The sequence below is a fragment of the Macaca nemestrina genome, chromosome 5 (assembly GCF_043159975.1).
Source record: "Macaca nemestrina isolate mMacNem1 chromosome 5, mMacNem.hap1, whole genome shotgun sequence".
NCBI lineage: Eukaryota > Metazoa > Chordata > Mammalia > Primates > Cercopithecidae > Macaca > Macaca nemestrina.
The window spans coordinates 44001337-44025996 of record NC_092129.1 but is presented as its reverse complement, the minus strand read 5'-3'; the positions used below and the strand labels follow the sequence as shown (position 1 = coordinate 44025996).

The 24660-nt window shown below is 41.9% G+C and overlaps 1 protein-coding gene across 1 annotated transcript in view; it reads left to right on the top strand.

Annotated features, from left to right (window-relative positions):
• Positions 1–14480, top strand: part of LOC105465724 (taxilin beta) — a 50436-nt gene extending 35956 nt beyond the window's left edge. The window contains exons 7-10 of the mRNA XM_011714308.2: positions 629–703; positions 8241–8333; positions 11401–11496; positions 12778–14480. Of these exons, the coding sequence (XP_011712610.2) occupies positions 629–703; positions 8241–8333; positions 11401–11496; positions 12778–13566 (1053 nt within the window). The 3' untranslated portion in view covers positions 13567–14480. The remainder of the gene's footprint in view (positions 1–628; positions 704–8240; positions 8334–11400; positions 11497–12777) is intronic.
• The last annotated feature ends 10180 nt before the right edge of the window (positions 14481–24660 follow it).

Genomic DNA, 24660 nt, shown 5'->3' with positions numbered 1-24660 from the left:
TGGCCAGGATTGCTAGAGAGGGTTCCAGAATGTGGTGGGAAGTTGAATTTTTTGTGATTCATACTTAAGCTGGAGGCTTTTTTGTTTCATTAAAACCACTAGTTTATAGTTGAGAATCCAACTTTTTTAGGCCAATTATTTTCTTAGCTTTCTTTTTCTTTTTCTTCCTTTATTTTTTTAGAAGTGGAGTCTCACTCTGTTGCCCAGGCTAGAGTGCAGCAGCCCCATCATAACTCATTGCAACCTGAGATTCCTGGGCTCAAGTGATCCTCCTGCCTCAGCCTCTTGAGTTGCTGGGACTGCAGGCATGCATCATCACCCCTGACTAATTTTTTTTTTTTTTTTTTTTTTTAGTGACAGGGTCTCCTTATGTAGCCCAGGCTGGTCTCAAACTCCTGGCCTCCAGCAATCCTCCCAGCTCAGCCTCCCAAAGTGCTGGGATAACAGGCATGAGCCACCGTGCTGGGCCTGGTTTTTTTTTTAGCTTTCTTAGATTCTTTTCAGAGTCCCAAAAAATTACTTAAGGAGGTTAATGAGCAGGTTATTAAGTTTTATAGACAAATTACAGCCAAATAGTAATCTAAAAGGTCAATCTGACCATCTTTCCACACACTTTCTCTTCTCATAGTTGCTGAACCAGGCGGCAGAGTGGAAGCTTCAGGCGAAAGTGCTGAAGGAGCAGGAGACAGTCCTACAGGCTCAGGTGAGGCCAAGGGGACGAGGCATGGGGGCGCTGTCCTCGCGGTCCCCAGATAAAAAGGCTGGGGCCAAAGGTGGGCAGCAGAGGTCCTCCTATGTGGCAGGGGATGGGGGGGAGTTGGAAATGAAGAACAACTTCACATTTATTCGTATTTTTAAGTAAAAATAAAAGCACAATATTATATCTATGAAAAAGAAATGTTCTGCACCAGCAACATCCAGTCAAAGGTTTGTTAACAGACAATGGATGACAGTACAATGGTCAACAGTGTCAGCCAGTATCCAGGTTCCCATCTAGCGCTTCTTATTTCTGCTGTGTTTTCCCTCTCATTGCCCTGTTAAGGTAAGAAGAAAATGTAAACTGCTTAGATGCACCATCTATGACTGGCAATTCTTAAAATGTCCTCATGTTTTGATATTATTTATCATAAAAAGAAAATTAGGCCCAGGCGCGGTGGCTCGCGTGTAATCCCAGCACTTTGGGAGGCCGAGGTGGGCAGATCACCTGAGGTCAGGAGTTCAAGACCAGCCTGGCCAACATGGTGAAACCCTGTCTCTATTAAAAAGATACAAACCTTAGTCGGGTGTGGTAGCATGTGCCTGTAATCCCAGCTACCCAGTAGGCTGAGGCAGGAGTATCACTGGAACTCAGGAGCCAGAGGCTGCAGTGAGCCGAGATCACGCCACTGCACTCCAGCCTGGGTGACAGAGCAAGACTCCATCTCAATTAAAAAAAAAAAAGAAAGAAAAAGAAAAAGAAAAGAAATGAGAAAAATAGTCACCACTCAAGTTTCTGTGCCATCAGAGGTTGGCCTTGTCAGTGGTGAATGGATAGAAGTGGCAGGCAAGTCAGGAACCATTTTGATTTGGCTGCGTGGCAACTTTTATGTGCTTCTGTTAGACTCTGGGGGGTCCTATTTCAGATTCTAAAAAGAAAGGGGGACCATTCTGGACATTTATGCCCCAGGTGACTCTGGAAGAAAGCCAGCTACCCATCTTCCCCCTATCTTGGGGCTCTGCCCATCCTAAATAATGGTCCCTGTGGGTTCCAGGAGTACCGTCCTGCCACAGGCCACAGAAGGACTTCCGCTGCCCCGGGAAACACCCAAGTGCTAAAGGAACTGTGAGGTCACAGGGAGAAATTCACTGAAGGCAAGGAAATCCGAAGCCTTCCAAGCTGGGCATCACTAATTTAAGATTTGTAAATGTTTATGTGCTGACAGCTGAGTACTTGTTCATTGTAAACACACACACACACACACACACACACACAAATCGTGTTCATTGTAAAAGAAAAAAGCAAATAAGAAATTTTAAATCACAGATTATACCACTACATAGACAAAATACAGGGAACATTTTCATATCTGGCCTTCTTAAAGCATATATCTGCAATGTGTATATAGCAAAGCAATAATAAATTATTTTCTCCAGTATGACCTATTCTCTGATAATAAAGAAGAATTGTTTTAATACACTAGGTGCATAGAGGTTAGAACCATAATGTGTCTGAATCAAAGGGCCCGGAGTTACAAACTCAAGATCATCCTTAAGGCAGTCACGGAACTCATCGCATCATGGTGTAGGGTGGGTGGCTGACTGCTGACTGTCTAGCAGAAGGAAAGGGGGTGTGACCTCAAGGAATCAAGCCAAGGCCTCTAATTCTATCTGTGCCTGATTCACCACACAGAGCCTTGAGGGGAACAATAAATAATACTTGAAGCTGTACACTGTTTACATCATCTGCTACATGCAATCTCTACTCCTCCATGCAAAATGAAGACAATCAACTTGAGCAGAGTAGATTATATTGTTAAACTGCAGGCGACAGAGTGATTCACTCAGCTGGCATCAGAATCAAGGCCTTTAATGACCTGTACAATACAAATACAAAGGTTTTGATCTAATTTCCCACCTATACCCCCTCAAACTTAAAAAACCATCAACCAGGGGTTCTAGATTTGCTGTTGTTCCTTGTTCATCCCCGAGTCCAGGCACCAGGTCCGAGTGCTAGCTCTTCGAGAAGCTGTGTGACCCTGTGCAACTCACCTAAACCTCTAAGGAACTGAATTTCCTTGTCTGCAAAATGAAAGTGCTATAATGAATCAATGACCCCAGTCTGGAGTCCTGCAACCCCTGAGAGGCCTATGACTTTTCAGCGTTTCTCGAACATCAGCACATAAGGTAGCAGCTCCTATCTAAAATGTAGTTGTTTCCGATATTACTTCACCTCTTGCTCAGCAACTGTGGATGGAAATTATGCCTATGTTTAAGTTTTTTAAAAGGAACATCAGTTAATGCATATATAATATATGTAGTTGGTTTTCAAGTCATGCATGCAAAGCATTTTGCTCAGTGTCTGGCCCAAAATAAGCATAATTAATTCAACCAATATTTACTGAGCATCTACTAAGTGCTAGGCATGGTTCTAGGTTTGGCGATATAATCATCAATAAGAGAGAGAAAAATCTCTGCTTGACTGTTAATTAGTGTATGAACTAGTAGTATTATTTCATAGGTAAGGATTCGTATAAGGAAATATGAGACAACAGGAGACTTTTTTTTGAGACGGAATCTCTCTCTGTGGCCCAGGCTGGAGTGCAGTGGTGTGATGTCAGCTCACTGCAAGCTCCGCCTCCTGGGTTCACGCCATTCTCCTACCTCAGCCTCCTGAGTAGCTGGGACTACAGGTGCCCGCCTCCACGTCCTGCTAATTTTTTGTGTTTTTAGTAGAGATGTGGTTTCACCGTGTTAGCCAGGATGATCTTGATCTCCTGACCTCGTGATCCACCCGCCTCGGCCTCCCAAAGTGCTGGGATTACAGGCGTGAGCCACCGCGCCCAGCCCAACAGGAGTCTTAAGTTGCAAAAAAGTTGAAGAAACACTGGAAAAGATGATCTCAAGATGCTATTCTGCTGTAGTTCATGACCATAGAGAACTTCCAGAGCTGAAGAAGTGTGGCCCTAAGCTAAGTTGACACCGCCTTCTTCTCCATTGCCCGCAGTGTTCCACAGTGCAGGCAGGCAGCCTCACTAATTGCAAGAACCCTCCTTTGTCTTTCTTTTTTGTCTCCAAGTTACCTTTGAAATTCCAGTAATTACTTAAGCCTCAAGAAGAAAATAGAGGTCCTGAATCCCTACATGTAATCATGTTTAAACAAACTCCTCATTAAAAAGTATCAACATTATATTTTTAAAACTTTTAAACTTTGAAAACAAACTCTATCACAGATTCTTCTGCGTAACACTCCAACACTTCCTTTGGTTTTACGCTGTCTTTAAAGGGGTGGGAGTAGCAGGAGGCCAAGGCGAAGGCCCCATTTCTAAGGTCTGGGCAAGAGAATTATCAAGGACAGATTGTGTTGTTTTCCTAGAGAAGTCACTTTTCAGTCACAAGACCTCTGCTGGCCAACTGAGGGCAGGCTTCTCACTTAGGGAAGCGATGTCTGGCTTTCAATTATACAAGCCAAGGCAACAGAATAAATGTCAGAGACGATCAATGGGATACAATTGTCACTACAAATAGACTGTTCATTGGATCAATAAGGATGAAGACAGTAGCAGATGTGGGAAGTCAGCAATATCTGATGTGGACACAAAATACTACCCGAGGGGAAAGATCAGTGGGTAAATTGTTAAAAGCATGTAATCGGAGTCTTTAAAGTCTGAAATCCTCCCCGTACCTCTACAGGGTGAGAGGAGAGCACTGCTGCACCTGTTCTTGTCATGGGACTTACTCCCAAACCAAATCTCACAGGTTCACCAAGATGATCCCTGGACACAGCTGTTTCCCATACTCTATGAATGTCTGTAATTAACATTTAGTGCTCAGTAAAAAGACTGTGTGTGTCAGTTGGCCCATTTAAAAGTGAAATATTGAGGCAATTTTTGTTGTTGTTCTAATCATAGAAGAGTTTGTTTCTATTTGTGCCTCTGGCAGGGGAAATCTGTGCATGACCTCTGGATGTCCTTCCCTGGCTCTCCGAAATACCAAAGTGATACTGGGAACATGACACATGAAACCAAACATGCATCATGTCAGCACGATAGTGAGAGGGAAGACGCTCCCAAACAAATATCCATTTAGTAAACAAGAAGTACAAATGTTTAGTAAGTAGGAGAGTGTTAGAGTTATCTGAGAAATCCATAGTTTTTGCCACCAGACAGAGAGGTCAAATAGGAAGAAAAGCAAAATATTAGACTGGTCACTGGAAGGAAGAAATGGGGAATTGTTGTTTAATGTGTATAAAGTTTCCATTTTGCAAGATGTTAAAGGTTCTGGAGATTGGTTACACCATGTTGGAAACATACTTAGCAATTCTGAAGTATACACTTAAAAATGGTTAGGATGGTAACTTTTGTGTTATGTGTATTTTACTACAATTAATTTATTTAATAGAAAGAAAACAAAAACTAAAACCATAACTAGAAAAAGCACAGAAGAGCTGGTGCTGAATCAAGACACTACTTCTCAGAACTCTGGGTGTGTCTGTCTTCTCCATGCTAATGAGCCAGCAACAAGAAAACATAAGAAACGGAAACAAAATCTGCCCAATTAATACACCACAAAGAACATTCTGCCTTTTTCTTTTATAAAGCCTTCACTTTGAGACACGATGGAAAAATTTAACAGGTACACATGGAAAAGTAAGACATGAAGACAGCCTTACCCAGTCAAGTGAAGACAATCGAACCTGAGAGTTTTTAATGTCTGTTAGCTCACGTTGAGGCTGAAGTCCTGGGAGTGGTGGTTCTTGCTGATTCCAACAAGGCTGCCTCTGTGAGATGGACCAGACATGTGCTCACTGCTGCCCCGTCTGTCTGCAGCCTGCAACTACAGGGCTGCAAGAGGGATGGGGAGGACCAGCTCAGGAGACCACAGTGTCTGCCGTCTACGTAATTCTGCTAGAGTTACTGATAAGTTGGAAAAAGAATGGGGAGAAATTAAGGAAAAAAGTTAACAAAAGAGGCCGGACTGAGAATACAAATGGAAAGATGTTGTGACAGAAGGTGACCGGGATCTGCTGGGGGTACTTGTTCCCACCCTAGGCCAATGGATGATGTGCAGGGTAGGTAGCCAGTCCCCAAGAGCTAACCCTAGGGCACAGTGTCTCCAACTGAGAGGTTTGACCCATATGTGGTCCCCGAAATTAATTCTGGCCCACAGTGGATTCCAGCCAGTATTTTGAAAAAAAAAAAATGAAAACACAATTGAACAGAATATGTCATAGTACATTGTACATGATTGGCTGGGTACAGTGGCTCATACTTGTAATCCAAACACTTTGGGAAGTTGGGGCAGGAGGATTGCTTGAGGCCAGGAGTTTGAGACCAGCCTAGGTTTAAAAAAAAAAAAAAAAGCCACGCATGGTGGCTTATGCCTGTAGTTGTAGCTACCCTGGAGGCTGATGCAGGAGGGTCCCTTAAGCCCAGGAGGTTGAGGCTGCAGTGAGCTAGGATCACACAATTGCACTCCAGCCTGGGTGACAGAATCAGACTGTCTCTTAAAAGAAAGAAAGAAAAAAAAAAAACCACAGTAAATATTGTCTTATGCACCATGCATGTGTGAGAGAGAGAGAGAGAGAGTCTGTGTCTGTGTGTGTAAAACCCTAGAGCCCCTTCTTAGCCATGGATTCCTTGATGCCCCTTTACTCTGTCTCTTTAATCTGTGTGTCAAGGAATCATGAGAAACAAATTTTGGTTATGTCACATACTCACAGTACTAATGAGAGATTTCAAAATGATGATCAGCTGTCATTTGGCTTTTCTTTGGATAATCTATATTCTACAGAAATAATTTATGTTATCATTGCTGTCTACTGCAGTAAAATCTCTGCTACTCCAAATTATTGGGGAAAACTCATTCTAGATAAGCAATTTTCTGGGCTCTAGGGATTGTTTGACTCATACATACTCCCTCTCACACACACCCCCCAAGACTGGAAACTCTCCAATCTGCCAGCTTTCATTCAGGCTGCTTTCTGTGCTTTAAAAAAGACACTCACACTGATAACACTGGTTGATGCCTTCCTTCCAGCTGATAACCCAGCCTTCCTGGTCTGTCCAGTGCAGCCAGGGCCCTTGTTTGTTGATGGATGCTGCAAGTCTGCTTCTTCATACAAAAAAAATGTGTTGTATGAAAATGTTATACCCATTTGAGGACTTGGGACTATTCTGGACACTCAAGAGTACCAAAGATTCATTTGAAAATTGAGTTTTGACCAATCTGAATCATCCATACTAAATCCTCTCTTATTCAAAACATGCTACCCTAATATTATTTTCAGAGACAAGATTTTATTATTTTATCACTGTCATTAACGATCAAGTATTTACACACTTTGCTTCCCTGTGTTGCCCCATTTCCACCCTGAATGCAAGCGCTAGAATTAAGGACTTGGCAATACAAATGCTGCTCGCCATGTCTCTATGGTGAGCCACACACTTGGCAAATGCTAACCCATACAATGCTTCTCTGCAAATTAGAAAAAGGCATCTGTTTTTCAAGACTCATCACTTCTATCTGTGGAAAACTGATGCAATAAACTGATTTTGATAAAAAGGGACATTTAACTGCTATTGGCTGGAATGCCATATTCAGAAACATACAAAACTCTGATGTCTGAAACAGAAATGGCACCTGCCTAGAGTGGTATACAACCTGCATCATGGTAATGGCCCTTATCCGTGTCCAGCCCACATTTCCTTTATCATATCTTTTCATTTGTCTAATTTTTCCCTTCCTTCAGGACCAAGTTCCCGGTTCACCTTCTCCATAAACATGTGACTCACATGATCACCTGCCACACTCACCTTCTTCGATCACGCACTGTCCTTAACTGACTTGACTTTGCAGCCATTGTCCCATAGTCAAGTTGTCTTTGAGATGGTCTTCCCATTAGAAGTGCAGGTCCCTCATGCAGACGCACGTGTTAAATACTTTTGTACATACAGTCCATGCACATAGTACTCAACATATGTTAATAAAAGTTTTAATATAATGATACCATATTTTCTTTTTTCGTTTTTCTTTTTTCTTTTTTTTTTTTTTTTTTTTTTTTTTTTTTTTTTTTTGAGATGGAGTTTCGCTCTTGTTGCCCAGGCTGGAGTGCAACGGCACGATCTCAGCTCACTGCAACCTCCACCTCCCAGGTTCAAGCGTTTCTCCTGCCTCAGCATCCCAAGTAGCTGGGATTACAGGTGCCCACCACCATACCCGGCTAATGTTTGTATTTTTAGTAGAGATGGGGTTTCACCGTGTTGGCCAGACTGGTCTCAAACCCTTGACCTCAGGTGATCCATCTGCCTTGGCCTCCCAAAGTGTTGGCATCACAGGCGTGAGCCACTGCGCCTGGGCTGTTTTCATTTTTATTTTAAAGAAGCATTTCAATCATGCTCACTGACCTAGGTTAATCTTGTAGTAAATAAAATAACTAAACGTATTACTAATCCTATATTGAGAATTCCTTTAAATAATGAACAATGACCTGTTGTTTTCTTCTGGAAGTATTCTGAAAGATCCACTCTTTTCTCTGTTTACAGCTCACTCTCTACTCAGGAAGGTTTGAAGAATTCCAGAGCACGCTAACAAAAAGCAATGAGGTGTTTGCCACTTTCAAACAGGAAATGGACAAAGTGAGTATTGCTTATCACCAACAAAATATTGACATTTTCTATTTTGGCAGGCAAATTTCCTTTGGTTTCCTTTTTCTCTCACTAGGATATTTTGGTGCATTTCACAAAGTAATGAAATGTTTATAAGTAGGAATGAGGTTTGGGTTGTATTTTTTAATTGGTAAGTATCTAGTGTATTAATCTTAGCAGGAGTACAAAAATTCTAGGTTACATTTTCACTCTGAGAAAGAATAGTTCTTTTTCTAACCCATGGATAACTTAAAAAAAAAAAAAAAAACAGAGCTAGCAATTTAACATTTTGTTGTATATACTAAAGTCAAAATATAACCTTCTAAGAATTAAAAAAAAAAAAAAAAAATTTGGCCTGGCGCAGTGGCTCATGCCTATAATTCCAGCACTTTGGGAGCCCAAGGCGGGCGGATCACAAGGTCAGGAGTTTGAGACCAGCCTGGCCAAGATGGTGAACCCCGTCTCTACTAAAAACACAAAAATTAGCCGGGCATGGGGGCACGTGCCTGTAATCCCAGCTACTCAGGAGGGTGAGGCAGGAGAATCACTTGAACCCAAGAGGCGGAGGTTGCAGTGAGCGAGATCATGCCACTGCACTCCAGCCTAGGCAACAGAGCAAGACTCTGTCTCGAAACAAAACAAAACAAAAAAAAAACCTTTATACAAATATACAAAAGAATGTTAGAATAGGAAATGCCATCTTACAAGAACCTTCTTAGAAGAAAACGTAACTTATATAATATGATATAACTGACAGAGCCTTGAATGAGAAGATGAAAGCCTGAATTCAATTCTCCAGTGGTGTTAGACAATTCACTTAACTTCCTGAATCTAATTTACTTTTTTTTGAGATGGAATTTTTCTTTTGTTGCCCAGGCTAGAGTGCAATGGCGCGATCTCGGCTCACTGCAACCTCTGCCTCCCGGGTTCAAGCGATTCTCCTGCCTCAGCCTCCCAAGTAGCTGGGATTACAGGCATGCACCACCATGTCTGGTTAATTTTATAGTTTTAGTAAAGACGGGGTTTCACCATGTTGGTCAGGCTGGTCTCGAACACTTCACCTCATGTGATCCGCCCACCGCGGCCTCTCAAAGTGCTGGGATTACAGGCATGAGCCACCACTCCTGGCCTCTAATTTTTTTTTTTTTTTAATCTATGCAGATACCACTTTCCCCTGCCTAACTCACAAGATTGTGAACTTAAATTAATGTATTTTGGAAGGGATTTAAACTTTTTACAATTATTTTTCAAATATGAGGTGCCAGTATTATTATTTAATGTAATGTTTAAAGCTTGTTCAGTGTCTTCCCAATACAAAATCAGCATCAGAACTGTGTTTCTGAACAGGGATTGGCATTAATGGTTTTGAAGTGTAGAAAACATCCTCTTAAAATATATTTTTAAAATACTATGATATATTTTACAATTAAATGAGCAACCTGAAGAAGATTGACACTTGTTAAATGTTACAGTTCTCCCATTGCAGAATAGAACTATCTATTTTCTTAAATTTTTTTTTTAATTCTAGCATTTTAAGACTGGTATAAATTAGAACAGGAAAAGATGTTTTTACTTCAAAATTATGTACTTTTAAGAGTGGAATAAATATTAAATCAGGAGTTCTTAATCTGGGGTTAGTAGTTGACCTGAGAACTCCCTAGAAATTAGCAAAGAAAGATGCACATATGCACATTTTTGTGAAGTGTGGTCCCACAGCTTTCACCACATTCTTAAAAAGATCGATGACCTTAAAGTTTACAAATAACTGGCTGGGCGCAGTGGCTCACGCCTGCAATCCCGGCATTTTGGGAGGCCAAGGCTGGTGGATCACTTGAGGTCAGGAGTTCGAGACCGCCTGGCCAACATGGTGAAACCCTGTTTCTACTGAAAATACAAAAAATTAGCCAGGTGTGGTGGCAGGCGCCTGTAATCCCAGCTACTCAGGAGGTGGAGGCAAGAGAATCGCTTGAACTCGGGAGGCAGAGTTTGCAGTGAGCCGAGATCGCGCCACTGCACTCCAGCCTGGCGACAGAGTGAAAAACAAACAACAACAAAACAAAACAAAAAAACAAGAAAACAACAAAAAAAGAAGTTTACAAACTACTAAATTAAAATATGATCAAAATTAAAAACCTAGCTTCTCTACAGAGCCAGGGGCTGACAGTCTTGGGCCCAGCCTCTGGCCTCCATGGGTACCCAGCCTCAGGCAGCTTGGCACCATGCCACGAGTGCCCAGCTATGTTTCATCCAGGAAAGCTGCATCTGAATACATGCCTTGTTCTCCACTTCATCCAAGCAAAGAAGAGATCCTACAAACAAGAACGTGAGTAGCCTCAGGTTCAAAAAAGACACGCTGCATTGTACTCACTTCTCACTTCCTCGCACCCAGCCCAGGGCCTGGTGACCACCAGACATTCCATATGCTTCATTAAATGAAATAAAAGAATGGCAGCCCCACTCTTCTGTTAACTCACCTAAATATGACTCTACCTCTCTGAACTTTGGTTTCCACAGTTATAAAATCGGGGCTGAAAATAGAACCTTCCTTGTGGGACTGTTTTAAGGATTTTTGTGAACTCTACCTCACTCTATAAATGTAAAGACCCAGAAAATACAGAGGCTGCTTTTGTGCAGCTACTTCTCAGATGTGCCCAGATATTATCAACATTTTAATGGCTAAAAAGGCCATGCCAGCTTTCCCACTGTGATAGTCTTCTGTTCAATACCGTAAACATCCTAAATTACAGGCTTGTTCATGGGACTCCATAAAGATATTCTTCTTTTAAATGAAAGAAAAAGCAGTGACAAAACCATGTGCCCCTAAGTCATTTCCCGTTTCCTGAATTAGCTCAGGTGCAAATAAGTTTGCTCACCACTGCCCTAGCTGGCTCAGAAATAAATCATGGCTCTGCTGCAGTCTTCATTCTTGACATTGAACATTTGTTTGCTTCAGCAGCTGGTAACAAAAGGACTTCTCCTGGTCTCACATATGGAGCTAATAGCTTCCTTGATATATTAACTCTTCAAGATTAACACTCACACACTCTAATTTCTGTAGACAACTAAGAAAATGAAGAAGCTGGAAAAGGACACAGCCACATGGAAAGCCCGATTTGAGAACTGTAACAAAGCTCTGTTGGACATGATTGAAGAGGTGAGGAAGTTTCTCCCTTAGCTTTAATCCCATCTGTCTAGTCAATATATTCATACTTACGATACAATTATAACCTGATAATAGTACAAATGGTTATGTTTGAAAAGGAGCTGAATTTTCGGTGGAGGGATGTGACATTTTAAATTATAATAAATATAAAAAGAGCAAAGTTCATTTAGAATCAGGTCCAGACTCACAAAGAGCTTTGTGACCCTAAGTCACATCCTTACCTGTTGATTCAATAGCTGTACCCAGGGCAGCTGTCCCCTTTGAGGGCTGTGAATTCCTTAAAGGCAGGATGAGTGTCTTACTTTACTTTGAATTTTCCCAGTGTCTGACACATAACAGGTGCTGAATAAATTAATCAGTTGATTTGAATATACTGCAAGAAGACACCAGCCCAAGCGTCCAGTGCATGTGCTATTTTCTAATATAAACAGATATGGAGATATCTCTTTTTAATTCCTCCAATAGAAATTTAAGTACTGATTTCATGCCAGGCTCCAAGTAGATTTTGAGAGTCCAAAGGCAGAGATACATGGCCCCTGACCTGAGAAGTAGGGTTTACAGGTGAAGGTCTCTCCATGTATAACAAGTGGGAAAAAAGGGTCTCAAAGGCAAAGAGAAGCTAAGAGGTGGGGTAAAGGAGTGAGATAATTAGGAACATTTTCATGCGCAAATACACAGACATTTCTCAAAGAAAAAATTGAACCATTTGAGCAGCCAGCATCATGAATTAGTATGTGGTGAATTTTTATGGTTATAATTACTGTTCTAACAATTCTTCCCAAATTGTAACCAATTCCAAAGAGATATACTTATTACTCATCAACATAAATCAAATGGCTGCTGGGGTTAGCACATAGCAGTTTATTCATAGAATAGATAAGGAAGGCATTGCTGAGACCCAAGTCCCAATCCATCTCATTTATCTTGCCACAAGTCTTGTTTCTACCTTCTAAGTCTCAGAAGCAGAAAATTCATCTACTCTAAGATTTGAGAGGCTATGGACCAAAGCAGAAGGAAGCCTAACTCTTTCTTTCCCAGTGAACAGGCTATGGTGATTAAAAATCTACCAGTCTAGTACACAATGCCCAAAAAAAAGGAAGTGACGTCCATGACCAAGCATCTGTTCAGCCCCTACTCTGTGGCCAGGTCCCAGAGCCTAGTAGACAAATTCTGGGACAAATAGTTTTGCTTGTTTCCAGAGAGCATCCTGGACATTTTGCTTATCATGTCATTTCGTCTGTGCGTGTGTGTGCGTGTGTTTTCACATCACAGAAAGCACTGAGAGCTAAAGAATATGAGTGCTTCGTGATGAAAATTGGGAGGCTAGAGAACCTCTGCCGTGCTTTACAAGAAGAGAGAAACGAACTCTACAAAAAAATCAGAGACACAAAAGTATCTGAAAAGGATGACCAAAGTCAGCATACCTCTGATGAAGAGCCAGAGTCAAACGTCTCTGTGGATCAAGAGATTGACGCAGAGGAGGTTAATAGTGTCCAAACCGCTGTGAAAAATCTGGCCACAGCCTTCATGATAATTCATCATTCACAGTCAACCCCGCATCCGTCCAAAGAAACCCAACCCAAAATCAGCAGTTCTCAGGAGAGCAGTGATGCCGCTCTCAAAGAGCCAGAGCAACCCCCTCTGATCCCTTCACGGGATTCAGAGAGTCCCCTGCCTCCCCTAACTCCTCAAGCTGAAGCCAAAGGAGGCAGTGAGGCTGAACCTCCTTCCAAGGCTAGTAATTCGCCTGCCGGGTTGGAAGCACAAACCCAATGCGAGGGTCTCCCTGTTGGAGCACAGGCTGATCAGCAGTCCTGGAAGCCAGAGGCAGAAGCTTCCAGTCAGGCCCCACAGGCTCCCACCGAGGCCTCCCTACAGGAGATGGAGGCAGATGTGCCCACTCCAGCATGCACAGCTGAAGAGCACATTGCAGCCATGGTGCCTGCATGCGAGCCCAGTAGGCAGCCCCCACCAGCAGCAGCAGAGGAGCTGCCAGTAGGGGCCTCAGCTGGGCCTCAGCCGCCCAACCTGGCTGACACCAATCTGGAAGGTGTCGACTAAGCCTCGCCATGCCTTCAGAGGCTTCGTCCTGACTCAGCACCTTCAGCATAACAGATTGTCTTCCGAAAAAGGCATTAAGGGCTAGAGATGTCAAATGAAAGAGAAGTAGGATCAAGTCATTTTTTAATGTTATGCAGAACACATTCATTCAGGCTTTGCTATTTGTTGCCAGTTTGTAACTGATTTGAAGGTTTTCTATTTAACACTGGTTGACAGTATAATTTTCCCAAAGGGCAACAAAACATCAGACAGCAAATTTATATTACTTTTCTGTTAAGATAATACTTAATTAAATTTGTTAATCACCAGTAAGATTTGATGTTTAAAGACTTCTACTGCAATATATAAATATTGAAAATGTGATGTTCTGCTTATTTGGATATATAGTTTAATAAGTTCCATAGTAATTTATGGATGTCCAGGTTACATTTAAACTATACATATACATAATATATACATATGTATGTACATGTATATGTACACATATATATAGATGTGTGAATATGTGTGTTTATATACATATATACAGGTATATATTTTATATATGTATATATAAATGCATTATTACACATACATTTCTCTCACCCCTTAGAGCATTTTTCTCAGTGCAGAATATTTAGATGCTAATCAAAAAATGATCTCTTACTTGCACTTGGGACTATGGTAGACTAATGCTTTATAAATCTGAAGTGAGTTTGGACCATAAGTATTTAGGCTATCATTATGTTGGGCAAAAATAAGTAACCCAATGGTAGATAAATGAATTCAACCAGTTGATCAAATGACAGAAAAGCAGTTAGATTGCAATCTGTGCAGACAGTATGGACACAAAGATGGCCACTAGGGGCCCAAAACAGAAAAGAGAAACACAAGCTCACCTCTTGGCGGCTGCTTCTCCTATACTTTTCAGTCCATTGCTTTGCTGCCCCCTCATGTGCCAGGGCGTCCCAATCCAGGCTTCCTGTAAGGAAAGGGTTGGAAGTGGGAAAGGGAGCTAGGGATTGAGGGGTGAAGGGACCTCACACTAAGAAGGGGCTGTGCTTTGATCCCCTGCCTCTTGCACTACCAATGTCTCAAGACAGAATATTCATCTCTTGCTGTCAGACCCAGCCTATATTCTAAAAGCTTCTTCTGATCCTTCCTTCCCAATTTCTCCTTTGCAGTAGAAAATTACACCCAGCCCTCATCTCAATCAATGCTAAATAAGCCTATTGTTTTTCCAAAACAGAAATCTACACTGGGTCTCAATATCAGTGATGAGGCTTACAAACCAACATGTTTTCTGCCATGAGGATTTCTCTTTAGACCAGAGGTACAAAACAAAAAACCAATGGATTTTAATCAAAATGATTTGAAATATAGGTGAGGATTCAGGAGAAGGCAAAAGCTAGAAACACTTGGGATTGTCAACATGAGTATTATATTAACATTGCCTTATAAGAACCTCTAATGGTACTGACAACATAAATTACCTAGGGTAAAGGATAGCTGCAACAATGAAACAGGAAAGAAGAAAGAGAGAGAGGAAAGGGAAGGAAGAAAGGAAGGAGGGAGAAGGGAAGAAAGAAACAATGTCTAATCCAACTCTATCTTAAAAGTTGAACTCAAGTAGAAAAATGGATAGAAACAAAATTCTCTAGTACTCATCCAGGAAACCATTCTTCAATGTTGCATGTGGCTGTTTGCCAAGGCACACAAAGTGCTTGTAGGCAGCAACCATATGCTACAAGAATTGTAAACTACATACAGTTTGTTTGAAGTAGACAGTGAGGATAATAACAAAGTTGCTAGGCAGGAAAAAAAAAATTAGGAAAAAAGCTTGTCGCTATTTGAGAATCTGTATATTTTTAAAGGCTTAAAATATTATAACCACAGGGTATCCAGCCAAATTCAACATTATTGCAAGTCTTAGAGATTTAAACATTCATTTGATTCAAAGCTAAATATTCACCATAATCCAGGAGGGTCTCCTTCCCCACTACAGAGGCAGAACGTCCAAGAATGGAGTAAGATTAGTCACAGTAAAGTCTCAGTCTGAATGTTTAGCAAGAGAAACAGGCAGGAGAGGAACCCAAAGGCAGTAAATCACATATTCTAAAACCCAAAGTTCATTATTTTCATCCAAAAGACTTTCACAGAAACACATTACTCACAGCCATGTGTATCTTGGACAGAGTTTCAGATGGAATGACTTGCCTGAAATTTGTAAAGCTTAATATAGGTTTTGGGGGAATTATTTTAACATTAAAAGAATGTTTTATTATAGTCCTTTGTGTTAGAATGTAGCCTTACTAATTGTAACAATAACTCATAAAGTTCTAAATGCAGAAGGAATATCTGTTCTTTATCAAGTGTATGTAACTATTTTTTAGTAATGCCATCTACTTTCTAGAAACACTAAAGTTATTGTTTTCTAAATTAAATAACTATAATTTATGTATCTATTAAAAAAGGTACTTCTCTTCCCAAATTCTCTAGTAGTCATTTTATTTTTTAACTTTCACCTATTTTATTTTAATTGTTGTTACTTCTATGCTTCAACAATACCTAATGAAAATTATGGTTTTATTCTGTAGTTAATTAAGTTTTTGGTCACTAAATAGAATTACGTGTAGCCAACACTTTGAAAACATTGGGGTGTGTGTGTGTGACAGAGAGAGAGAGAGAGAAAGGGAGGGAGAAATAACAATGAGTCTACAGTTAAAAATCACGGAGGCCAGGCATGGTGGCTCACGCCTATAATCCCAGCACTTTGGAAACTAAGGTGGGAGGATCACTTGAGCCCAAGAGTTCAAGACCAGCCTGGGCAACATAGTAAAACCCCCATCTCTACAAAAATTTTTTTAAAAAAATTAGCCAGACATAGTGGCACACTACTTGGGAAGCTGAGGCAGGAGGATAGCTCGAGCCTGGAAGGTAGGGGCTGCAGTGAGCCATGGTCATGCCACTGTACTCCAGCCTGGGTGAAAGAGTGAGACCCTGTCTCAGAAAAAGAAAAAAATGTCACTGAGGCCTGCAAGAGAGAAGCACTGGAAACGGAGTGCCCGGGGCTAATAAGAAAACAATACCCAGACTCCTCTGCCTGGCCCTGCAGTGCTGGTGGACAGTTCTCAACCGGCTGATATGCTTCTCAGTACCAACCTCCCATGAGACCACGTTTCCACAGGCTTTTCTGCCGTGTGTCCTCCTGGAGGAAGGGTGGAAGCATAGACGGTGTCCGTGCCCTTTTCCTCTCTCCAGCCCTCCTGACTGCTCCAGGAATTTCATCGAACAAGACTCAGAGACCCAGCTGCTCTGCCTTTTGATTCTTCTCACTGACCTGGGAGGGGCTTCTCAAACACCACATTCCCTAGCATGCTGGTGGATTGTGGAAGAAGAGGATTGTGAGCTAGAAAGGGAGAAAAGGTAAGACCTGCCCGTAAGGCTGATTTTGCTCCTTTGGGCCTGATATTGACTTACACTTTTTAAATACCCTCTTTTTGGGGATTATAAAAGTAACATGTGTTCGTTGTAAAACTGATGCTGCTTTTCAGTAAGACCAACAAGAAACAGGAGAGGGAGATGGTTTCAGGACAATTTTCCCAGCCCGTTCTCCTCTAACCAGTAGTTAAATCCAGTATGTGGGAAAGTAAAATAATTTATTTATTTATTTATTTGAGACGGAGTCTCGCTCTGTAGCCCAGGCTGGAGTGCAGTGGCGCGATCTCGGCTCACTGCAAGCTCCGTCTCCCGGGTTCAGGCCATTCTCCCGCCTCAGCCTCCCGAGTAGCTGGGACTACAGGCGCCCGCCACCAGGCCTGGCTAGTTTTTTGGGTTTTTAGTAGAGACAGGGTTTCACCGTGTTAGCCAGGATGGTCTCTATCTCCTGACCTTGTGATCTGCCCGCCTCGGCCTCCTAAAGTGCTGGGATTACAGCCGTGAGTCACCGCGCCCGACCATGTAAAATAATTTAAAATGTAAAGCATTTGCTAATGGAAGATGTGAAATGAAAATAAGGACTCTGGCCTCCGAAGTTCATTCTCATCATAAACTGGCGAGGAGGGTTTCACAGGCAAGTGGGGCATAAGGGTTCAATTTTCACAAGGTTTAAATAATTTCCATTTCTGTATTTTAGAACTTGAAAATTAAGGTTCTCCATGAGAGCACTCTGTTGGAACAGAAGCTTTCATGTGATGCTAATGATTTTTCTCAGCCCTATTAAGTTGTATCCTCAATACTGAAGTTAAGCCTCTTTGGTGGTATCTCTTGATAAAAGTTCTACAAATGCTAGCTTCTGTCACACGTGCATGTGAATGCAAACACACATACATATACGTAAATACAGAGGTATAAAATTTGACCTAAGTTTAATTCTGGTCCCATAGATGAGTATTTACACCAATATTTTCTTTTCTTTCTTTCTTTCTTTTTTTTTTTTTTTTTTTTTTTTTTTTTTTTTGAGACTGAGTCTCACTCTATTGCCCAGGCTAGAGTGCAGTGGTGCGATCTCGACTCACTGCAACATCCACCTCCCAGGTTTAAGCAATTCTCATGCTTCAGCCTCCTGAGTAGCTGGGATTACAGGCACCTGCCACCATGCCCAGCTAACTTTTGTATTTTTAGTAGAGACGGGGTTTCACCATGTTGGCCAGACTGGTCTCAAACTCCTGACCTCAAATGATCTGTCCACCTCGGCCTCCCAAAGTGCTGGGATTGCAGGCGTGAGCCACCATGCCCGGGCTTTCACCAGTATTTTCAAAGGATACTTAGTATTATCTTTCCTGAAAGAACAAACTATAAAAAAGAATCGTTTCCTGTGTGAATAAGAATATTTGGTAGAAACATTTAACTAGCAAAATAAACCTAGAAATTCACTGATCTATGAAACAAAAATTATTCACAGAAGCTACTTCACCTTGCCAGGAGATAACAAAAAGGATAAATTATTTCAACAGCACAATCAAGCTCGGCTAAACCCAAATGCAAGTCCTTCTTCCTGCTGGATTTCAGAGCCCGAGATTTCTATTCATGCCAACATCTATTCCACTTTGACTTTTTTTTTTAAGTGATATAATGTTCAATTACCTCATATCATAACTAAAACATACCGACGTGTAACTCATTATTTCAGAACTGACAGTCAGTTGATGACATTTTATGTCAAATAACACAAAAACTGCTTGCTAGAAGCCAAGCAAGAAGACATTATGTTACAAGGGGGAAAAAAGGAAATACTTTCAATCTGATAGCTATTGTATCTATTACATATGTATATATGTGTTATAGGTAAAATATCTAGAATAGACACATCATTACATCATTTTTTTTTTAGACGGAGTCTCTCACTCTGTCTAAAGGTGCTGGAGTGCAGTAGCTTGATCTTGACTCACTGCAACCTCCGCCTCCCAGGTTCAAGCAATTCTCCTGCCTCAGCCTCCCGAGCAGCTGGAACTACAGGCATGCGCCACCACACCCAGCTAATTTTTTGTATCTTTAGTAGAGACAGAGTTTCACCATGTTAGCCGGGTGGTCTCGATCTCCTGACCTCCTGATCCACCTGCCTCAGCCTCCAAAAGTCCTAGGATTACAGGTGTGAGCCACCGCACCTGGCCAATACATTACATATTTTCAAAAATATGTGAAAGAGTTCAAATCTATAAGCTATTATGTACAGTGTAAGACCTTAAGATATGACATATAAGATAAAACCGTAAGACTATTAAGAACAATGAAAGGAAGAGGGACATAAACTAGTGAGCCCTTTTGGGGAAGCAGAATAGCAATAAAGTCCAACTCATGATGACCTTAATACACTTTAACACCACAGCTCCAACCTGGGGAATTTTTACAAGCAGGGGGGTTTGTAGGGTTACTGCCTTGTTTTCTTATTTGTGTTTCTTTTAGAATAATAAAGGTGGTCAGGCACAGTGGCTCAGGACTGTAATCCCAGGACCTTGGGAGGCCAAGATGGGCGGATCAGGAGGATCACTTGAGCTCAGCAGTTGTAGATTAACCCGGGCAACAAGGCAAAATCCCACCTCTACAAAAATTACAAAATTAGCCAGGTGTGGTGGCAGGTACCTGTGATCCCAGCAACTTGAGAGGCTGAGGCAGGAGGATCACTTAAGCCTGTGTATTAGGTCTATTTTCACACTGCTATGAAGAAGTACTCAAGACTGAGTAATTTATAAAGGAAAGAGGCTCGACTCACCATTCTGTATGGCTTGGGAGGCCTCAGGAAACTTACAATCATGGCAGAAGGCAAAGGAGAAGCAGGTGCCTTCTTCACAGGGCAGCAGGATGCAGTGAGTGCAAGCAGGGGAAATGCAGATGCTTATAAAACCGTCAGATCTTGTGAGAACTCACTATTGAAATGGGAAAAGTGCCCTTATCCCCATGGCAGGGCATGTGATGGGGGTGTGGCTTGCTTCTTTGGTGCCCTACTGCTCATACCCCTAGAGGAGCATGCAGAAGGGCAGGTCGTGGAGAGCGCTGACCCCACGGCAGCATCTAGGGTTGAGTGTTTACAGTTCTGGAAGCCCCAGTGGGCGTGTGTTACAGTGCACTCTTTCAGTTTAGCCATCTGCAGGTGGCTTGCATTAATCAGATCAATTAGACTCTGCCTTATCACAAGGACAGTGGGCTTTCTGTCTCTCAGGTTCTTACCTTAGTATACCAGAAAAAATGGATCACATGAGGGCTTAGAGAATAAGTGCAAAGTTTTACTGAGTGAAGGTAGCTCTCAGTAAGGTGAATGGAGAGGCCGGAAGGGGGAAGAAGTGGGAAGGTGGTCTTCCCCTGGAGTCAGGCTGCCCAGCTTCCAGACTCTTCTCTGACCATTCCCGGCCAAATTCCACATTGTTCCACCGTTGATGGCCTACCAGCATTTGCTGGTGCCTATTGGTGTGCTCTTCTGCTCTTCTCAACATCCAGCTGCCTGTGTGTTCTTCCACCGATGTGTCCCTCTTGACATCCAGCCACTGTGCCTGCTAGGGTGTCAAAGTTTTTATAGGCACAGGATGGGGGGGCATGGCAGGCCCAGGTGGTCTTGGAAAATGCAACGTTTTGGTGTGAAAACCGGAGTGCCTGTCCTTACCTAGGTCCCTGGGCACAGGCCCAAGGGAATATACCCATTCCAAATGGGAAAAATTGGCCAAAACAAAGGGGCTACAGGCCCCACGCAAGTCTGAAATCCAACTAGGTAGTCATTAAACCTTAAAGTTCCCTAATGATCTCCTTTGACTCCCTGTCTCACATCCAGGTTATGCTGATGCTACAGGTGGGCTCCCATAGCCTTGGACAGCTCCACTCGTGGCTTTGCAGGGTGCAGTGCCCTTCCTGGCTGCTTTCACTGGCTAGCTCTGAGTGCCTGTGGTGTTTCCAGGCACTTGGTGCAAGCTGTTGGTGGATCTACCATTCTGGAGTCTGGAGGACAGTGACCCTCTTCTCACAGTTCCACTAGGCAGTGTCTCAGTGGGGACTCTGTGTGGGGGCTCTGACCCCACATTTCTCTTCTGTACTGCCCTAGTGGAGGTTCTCCATGACAGCTCTGCCCCTGCAGCAAATTTCTGCCTGGAAATCCAGGCATTTCCATATATCCTTTGAAATCTTGGCAGAGGTTCCCAGACCTCAATTCTTGACTTCTGTGCACCCACAGACCCAATACCATGTGGAAGCCACCAAGACTTGGGGCTCGCACCCTCTGAAGCAATGGCCTGAGCTGTACCTTGACCCCTTTTAGCCACTGCTGGAGCTGGAGCAGCTGGGATGCAGGGCACCAGGTCCTGAGGTTGCACAGAGCAGTGGGACCCTGGGCCTGGCCCACAAAATGATTTTTTTCTCCTAGGCGTCCAGGCCTGTGATAAGAGGTGCTGCTGTGAAGGTCTCAGACATGCCCTGGAGACATTTTCCCTATTGTCTTGGTGATTAACATTCAGCTCCTCGTTACTTACGCAAATTTCTGCAGAGCAGGCTTGACTTTCTCCCCAGAAAATGGATTTTTATTTTCTTTCACATCGTCTGGCTGCAAATTTTCTAAACTTTTATGCTCTGCTTCCTCTTGAATGCTTTACCCCTTAGAAATTTCTTCCACTAGATACCCTAAATCCTCTCTCTCAAGTTCAAAGTTCCACAGGTCTCTAGGGCAGGGGCAGAATGCTGCCAGTCTCTTTGCTAAAGCATAGCAAGAGTGACATTTACTCTATTTCCCAAAAAGTTCCTCATGACCATCTGGGGTCACCTCAGCCTGGACTTCATTGTCCATATCACTATCAGAATTTTGGTCAAAGCCATTCAACAAGTCTCTAGGAAGCTCCAAACTTTCCCACATCTTCCGAGCCTCCAAACTGTTCCAACCTCTTCCTGTTACCCAGTTCCAAAGTCATTTCCACATTTTTGTGTATCCTTATAGCAGCACCCCACTATCTTGGTACCAATTTACTATATTAGTTCATTCTCACACTGCTATAAAGAAATACCTGAGACTGGGTAATTTATAAAGGAAAGAGGCTTAATTGACTCATAGTTCTGCATGGCTGGGGAGGCCTCAGGAAACTTACAATCATGGCAGAAGGTGAAGAAGAAGCAGGTACCTTCTTCACAGGGTGGCAGGACAGAGTGAGTGAGTGCAACCAAAGAAAACACCAGACACTTATAAAACCATCAGATCTCGTGAGACTCACTAAGTCCAGGAGGTCGAGGCTGCAATAAGCCATGTTCCTGCCACTGTACTCTAGCCTGGGTGACAGTGAGATACTGTCTCAAAAAAAAAAAAAAATATATATATATATATATATATGTGTGTGTGTGTGTGTGTGTATGTATATAGTAAAGGCATTCTCTTCTCTTATAAAAATAATAAAATTACATAATAAACATTCAGGAAATAGAGAAAACTTACTCATAATTATATCACTCTAATGTAACCACTGTCAGCATCCAGTATATAAAATAGTATATGTTAAATTATTTGAATGTGTTTTTAAGTTTAACATTATATTAGTTTGGCTTTTAGGGAGGGCACAGTAGTACAGGTGAGAATTATAGCTACTAGTAGGTATCAGATTTGAGTGTTTACACTGTGTAGTAAAATTTTATATATTTCACTTTATCATGAAAACATAGAGGCGTATTACATTATTTATAGAATAAACATGACTATGTAAATACAAATACCTAGCATTCATACATGTTGTTACAAAGCTTTGCCACACATTGTACTTAAACATTTCAACACACATATACAGGTTTCCACATAAATCTCCTGGACATGGGGTAGAGCAAGATGTTTAAACTCAACACAGCTCAAAAAATACATAAGAGACCAACTCAGGAAAAATATAAATGTGGCAAATAACAAAACAAGAGAAAAAGTCAAACTGTTTATGAAGTGACAGGAAAGACATGATAATACCATAAATCATAGCATTGGCTAAAGGTCAAGGGTTCTAAAACAAATTCAAACATTTCAAAATTGGTGAGACAGTTAGTGGTTTTGTTGCTCTAGGGAAATGATGGTCACCAGCATTAGCTGTTTCATACCTGTTAAGAAGAGCAAGGATAAAAACTATCATGAACCTGAGAGTGCTCTAATATAGCTACCAGGAAGATGTAACAAGCCATGGAGTATTCAGAAATCCCATATACTAAGAAAATGTCAAAGTCAGAGTTCAAATTTATAGAACTAGTACAACAGGACTACTTTAATCATATCTAAAGTCATGAGATTAAATATATATTAGATGAGAGTACTACAAGTATAATATGGTTTGGCTCTGTGTCCCCACCCAAATCTCATCTTGAATTGTAATCCCCATAACCCCCAGTGTTGAGGGAGGGACCCAGTTGAATGTGATTAAATCATGGGGGCAGTTTCTCCCATGCTGTTCTCATGATAGTGAGTGAGTTCTTATGAGATCTGATGGTTTTATAAGTGTTTGAGAGCTCCTCCTTCATACATGCTGTCTCTGGCCTGCCGCCATGTAAGATGTGTCTGCTTCCCCTTCTGCCATGATTGTAAGTTTCCTGAGGCCTCCCCATGTCCAGTCCTAGCCATGTGGAACTGTGAATCCATTAAACCTCTTTCCTTTATAAATTACCTAGTCTTGGGCAGTTCTTTATAGCAGTGTGAGAATGGATGAATACACAGTGTGATACCATAGGCCAGATTTATTAGAATGTAGTAAATGCTCTATGCAAACCAGTATAATTCCTCACAGTCAGACTATTGTAATGCTCTGAGTAAAGAAATTCATGTTCAATTCATTTGTCTTCTTAACATTCTTATCAACAAGTTATTCCTGGAAAATTATCCAAGTTTAATCAAGGATAGTACTCATCCAGGAACCAGCCTATTGAGTGCTTAGTCCCTGCTCTGCTGCCAACTAGCTGGGTGACTTTGGAGAAATTACTTAACATCTCTGGGCCTCCATCAGAGAAATGCAAATCAAAACCACAATGAGATACCATCTCACACCAGTTAGAATGGCGATCATTAAAAAGTCAGGAAACAACAGGTGCTGGAGAGGATGTGGAGAAATAGGAACACTTTTACACTGTTGGTGGGATTGTAAATTAGTTCAACCATTATGGAAAACAGTATGGTGATTCCTCAAGGATCTAGAACTAGAGGTACCATATGACCCAGCCATCCCATTACTGGGTATATACCCAAAGGATTATAAATCATGCTGCTATAAAGACACATGCACACATATGTTTATTGTGGCACTATTCACAATAGCAAAGACTTGGAATCAACCCAAATGTCCATCAGTGACAGACAGGATTAAGAAAATGTAGCACATATACACCAAGGAATACTATGCAGCCATAAAAAAGGATGAGTTTGTGTCCTTTGTAGGGACATGGATGCAGCTGGAAACCATCATTCTTAGCAAACTATCACAAGAACACAAAACCAAACACCGCATGTTCTCACTCATAGGTGGGAACTGAACAATGAGATCACTTGGACTCGGGAAGGGGAACATCACACACCGGGGCCTATCGTGGGGAGGGGGGAGAGGGGAGGGATTGCATTGGGAGTTATACCTGATGTAAATGACAAGTTGATGGGTGCTGACGAGTTGATGGGTGCAGCACACCAACATGGCA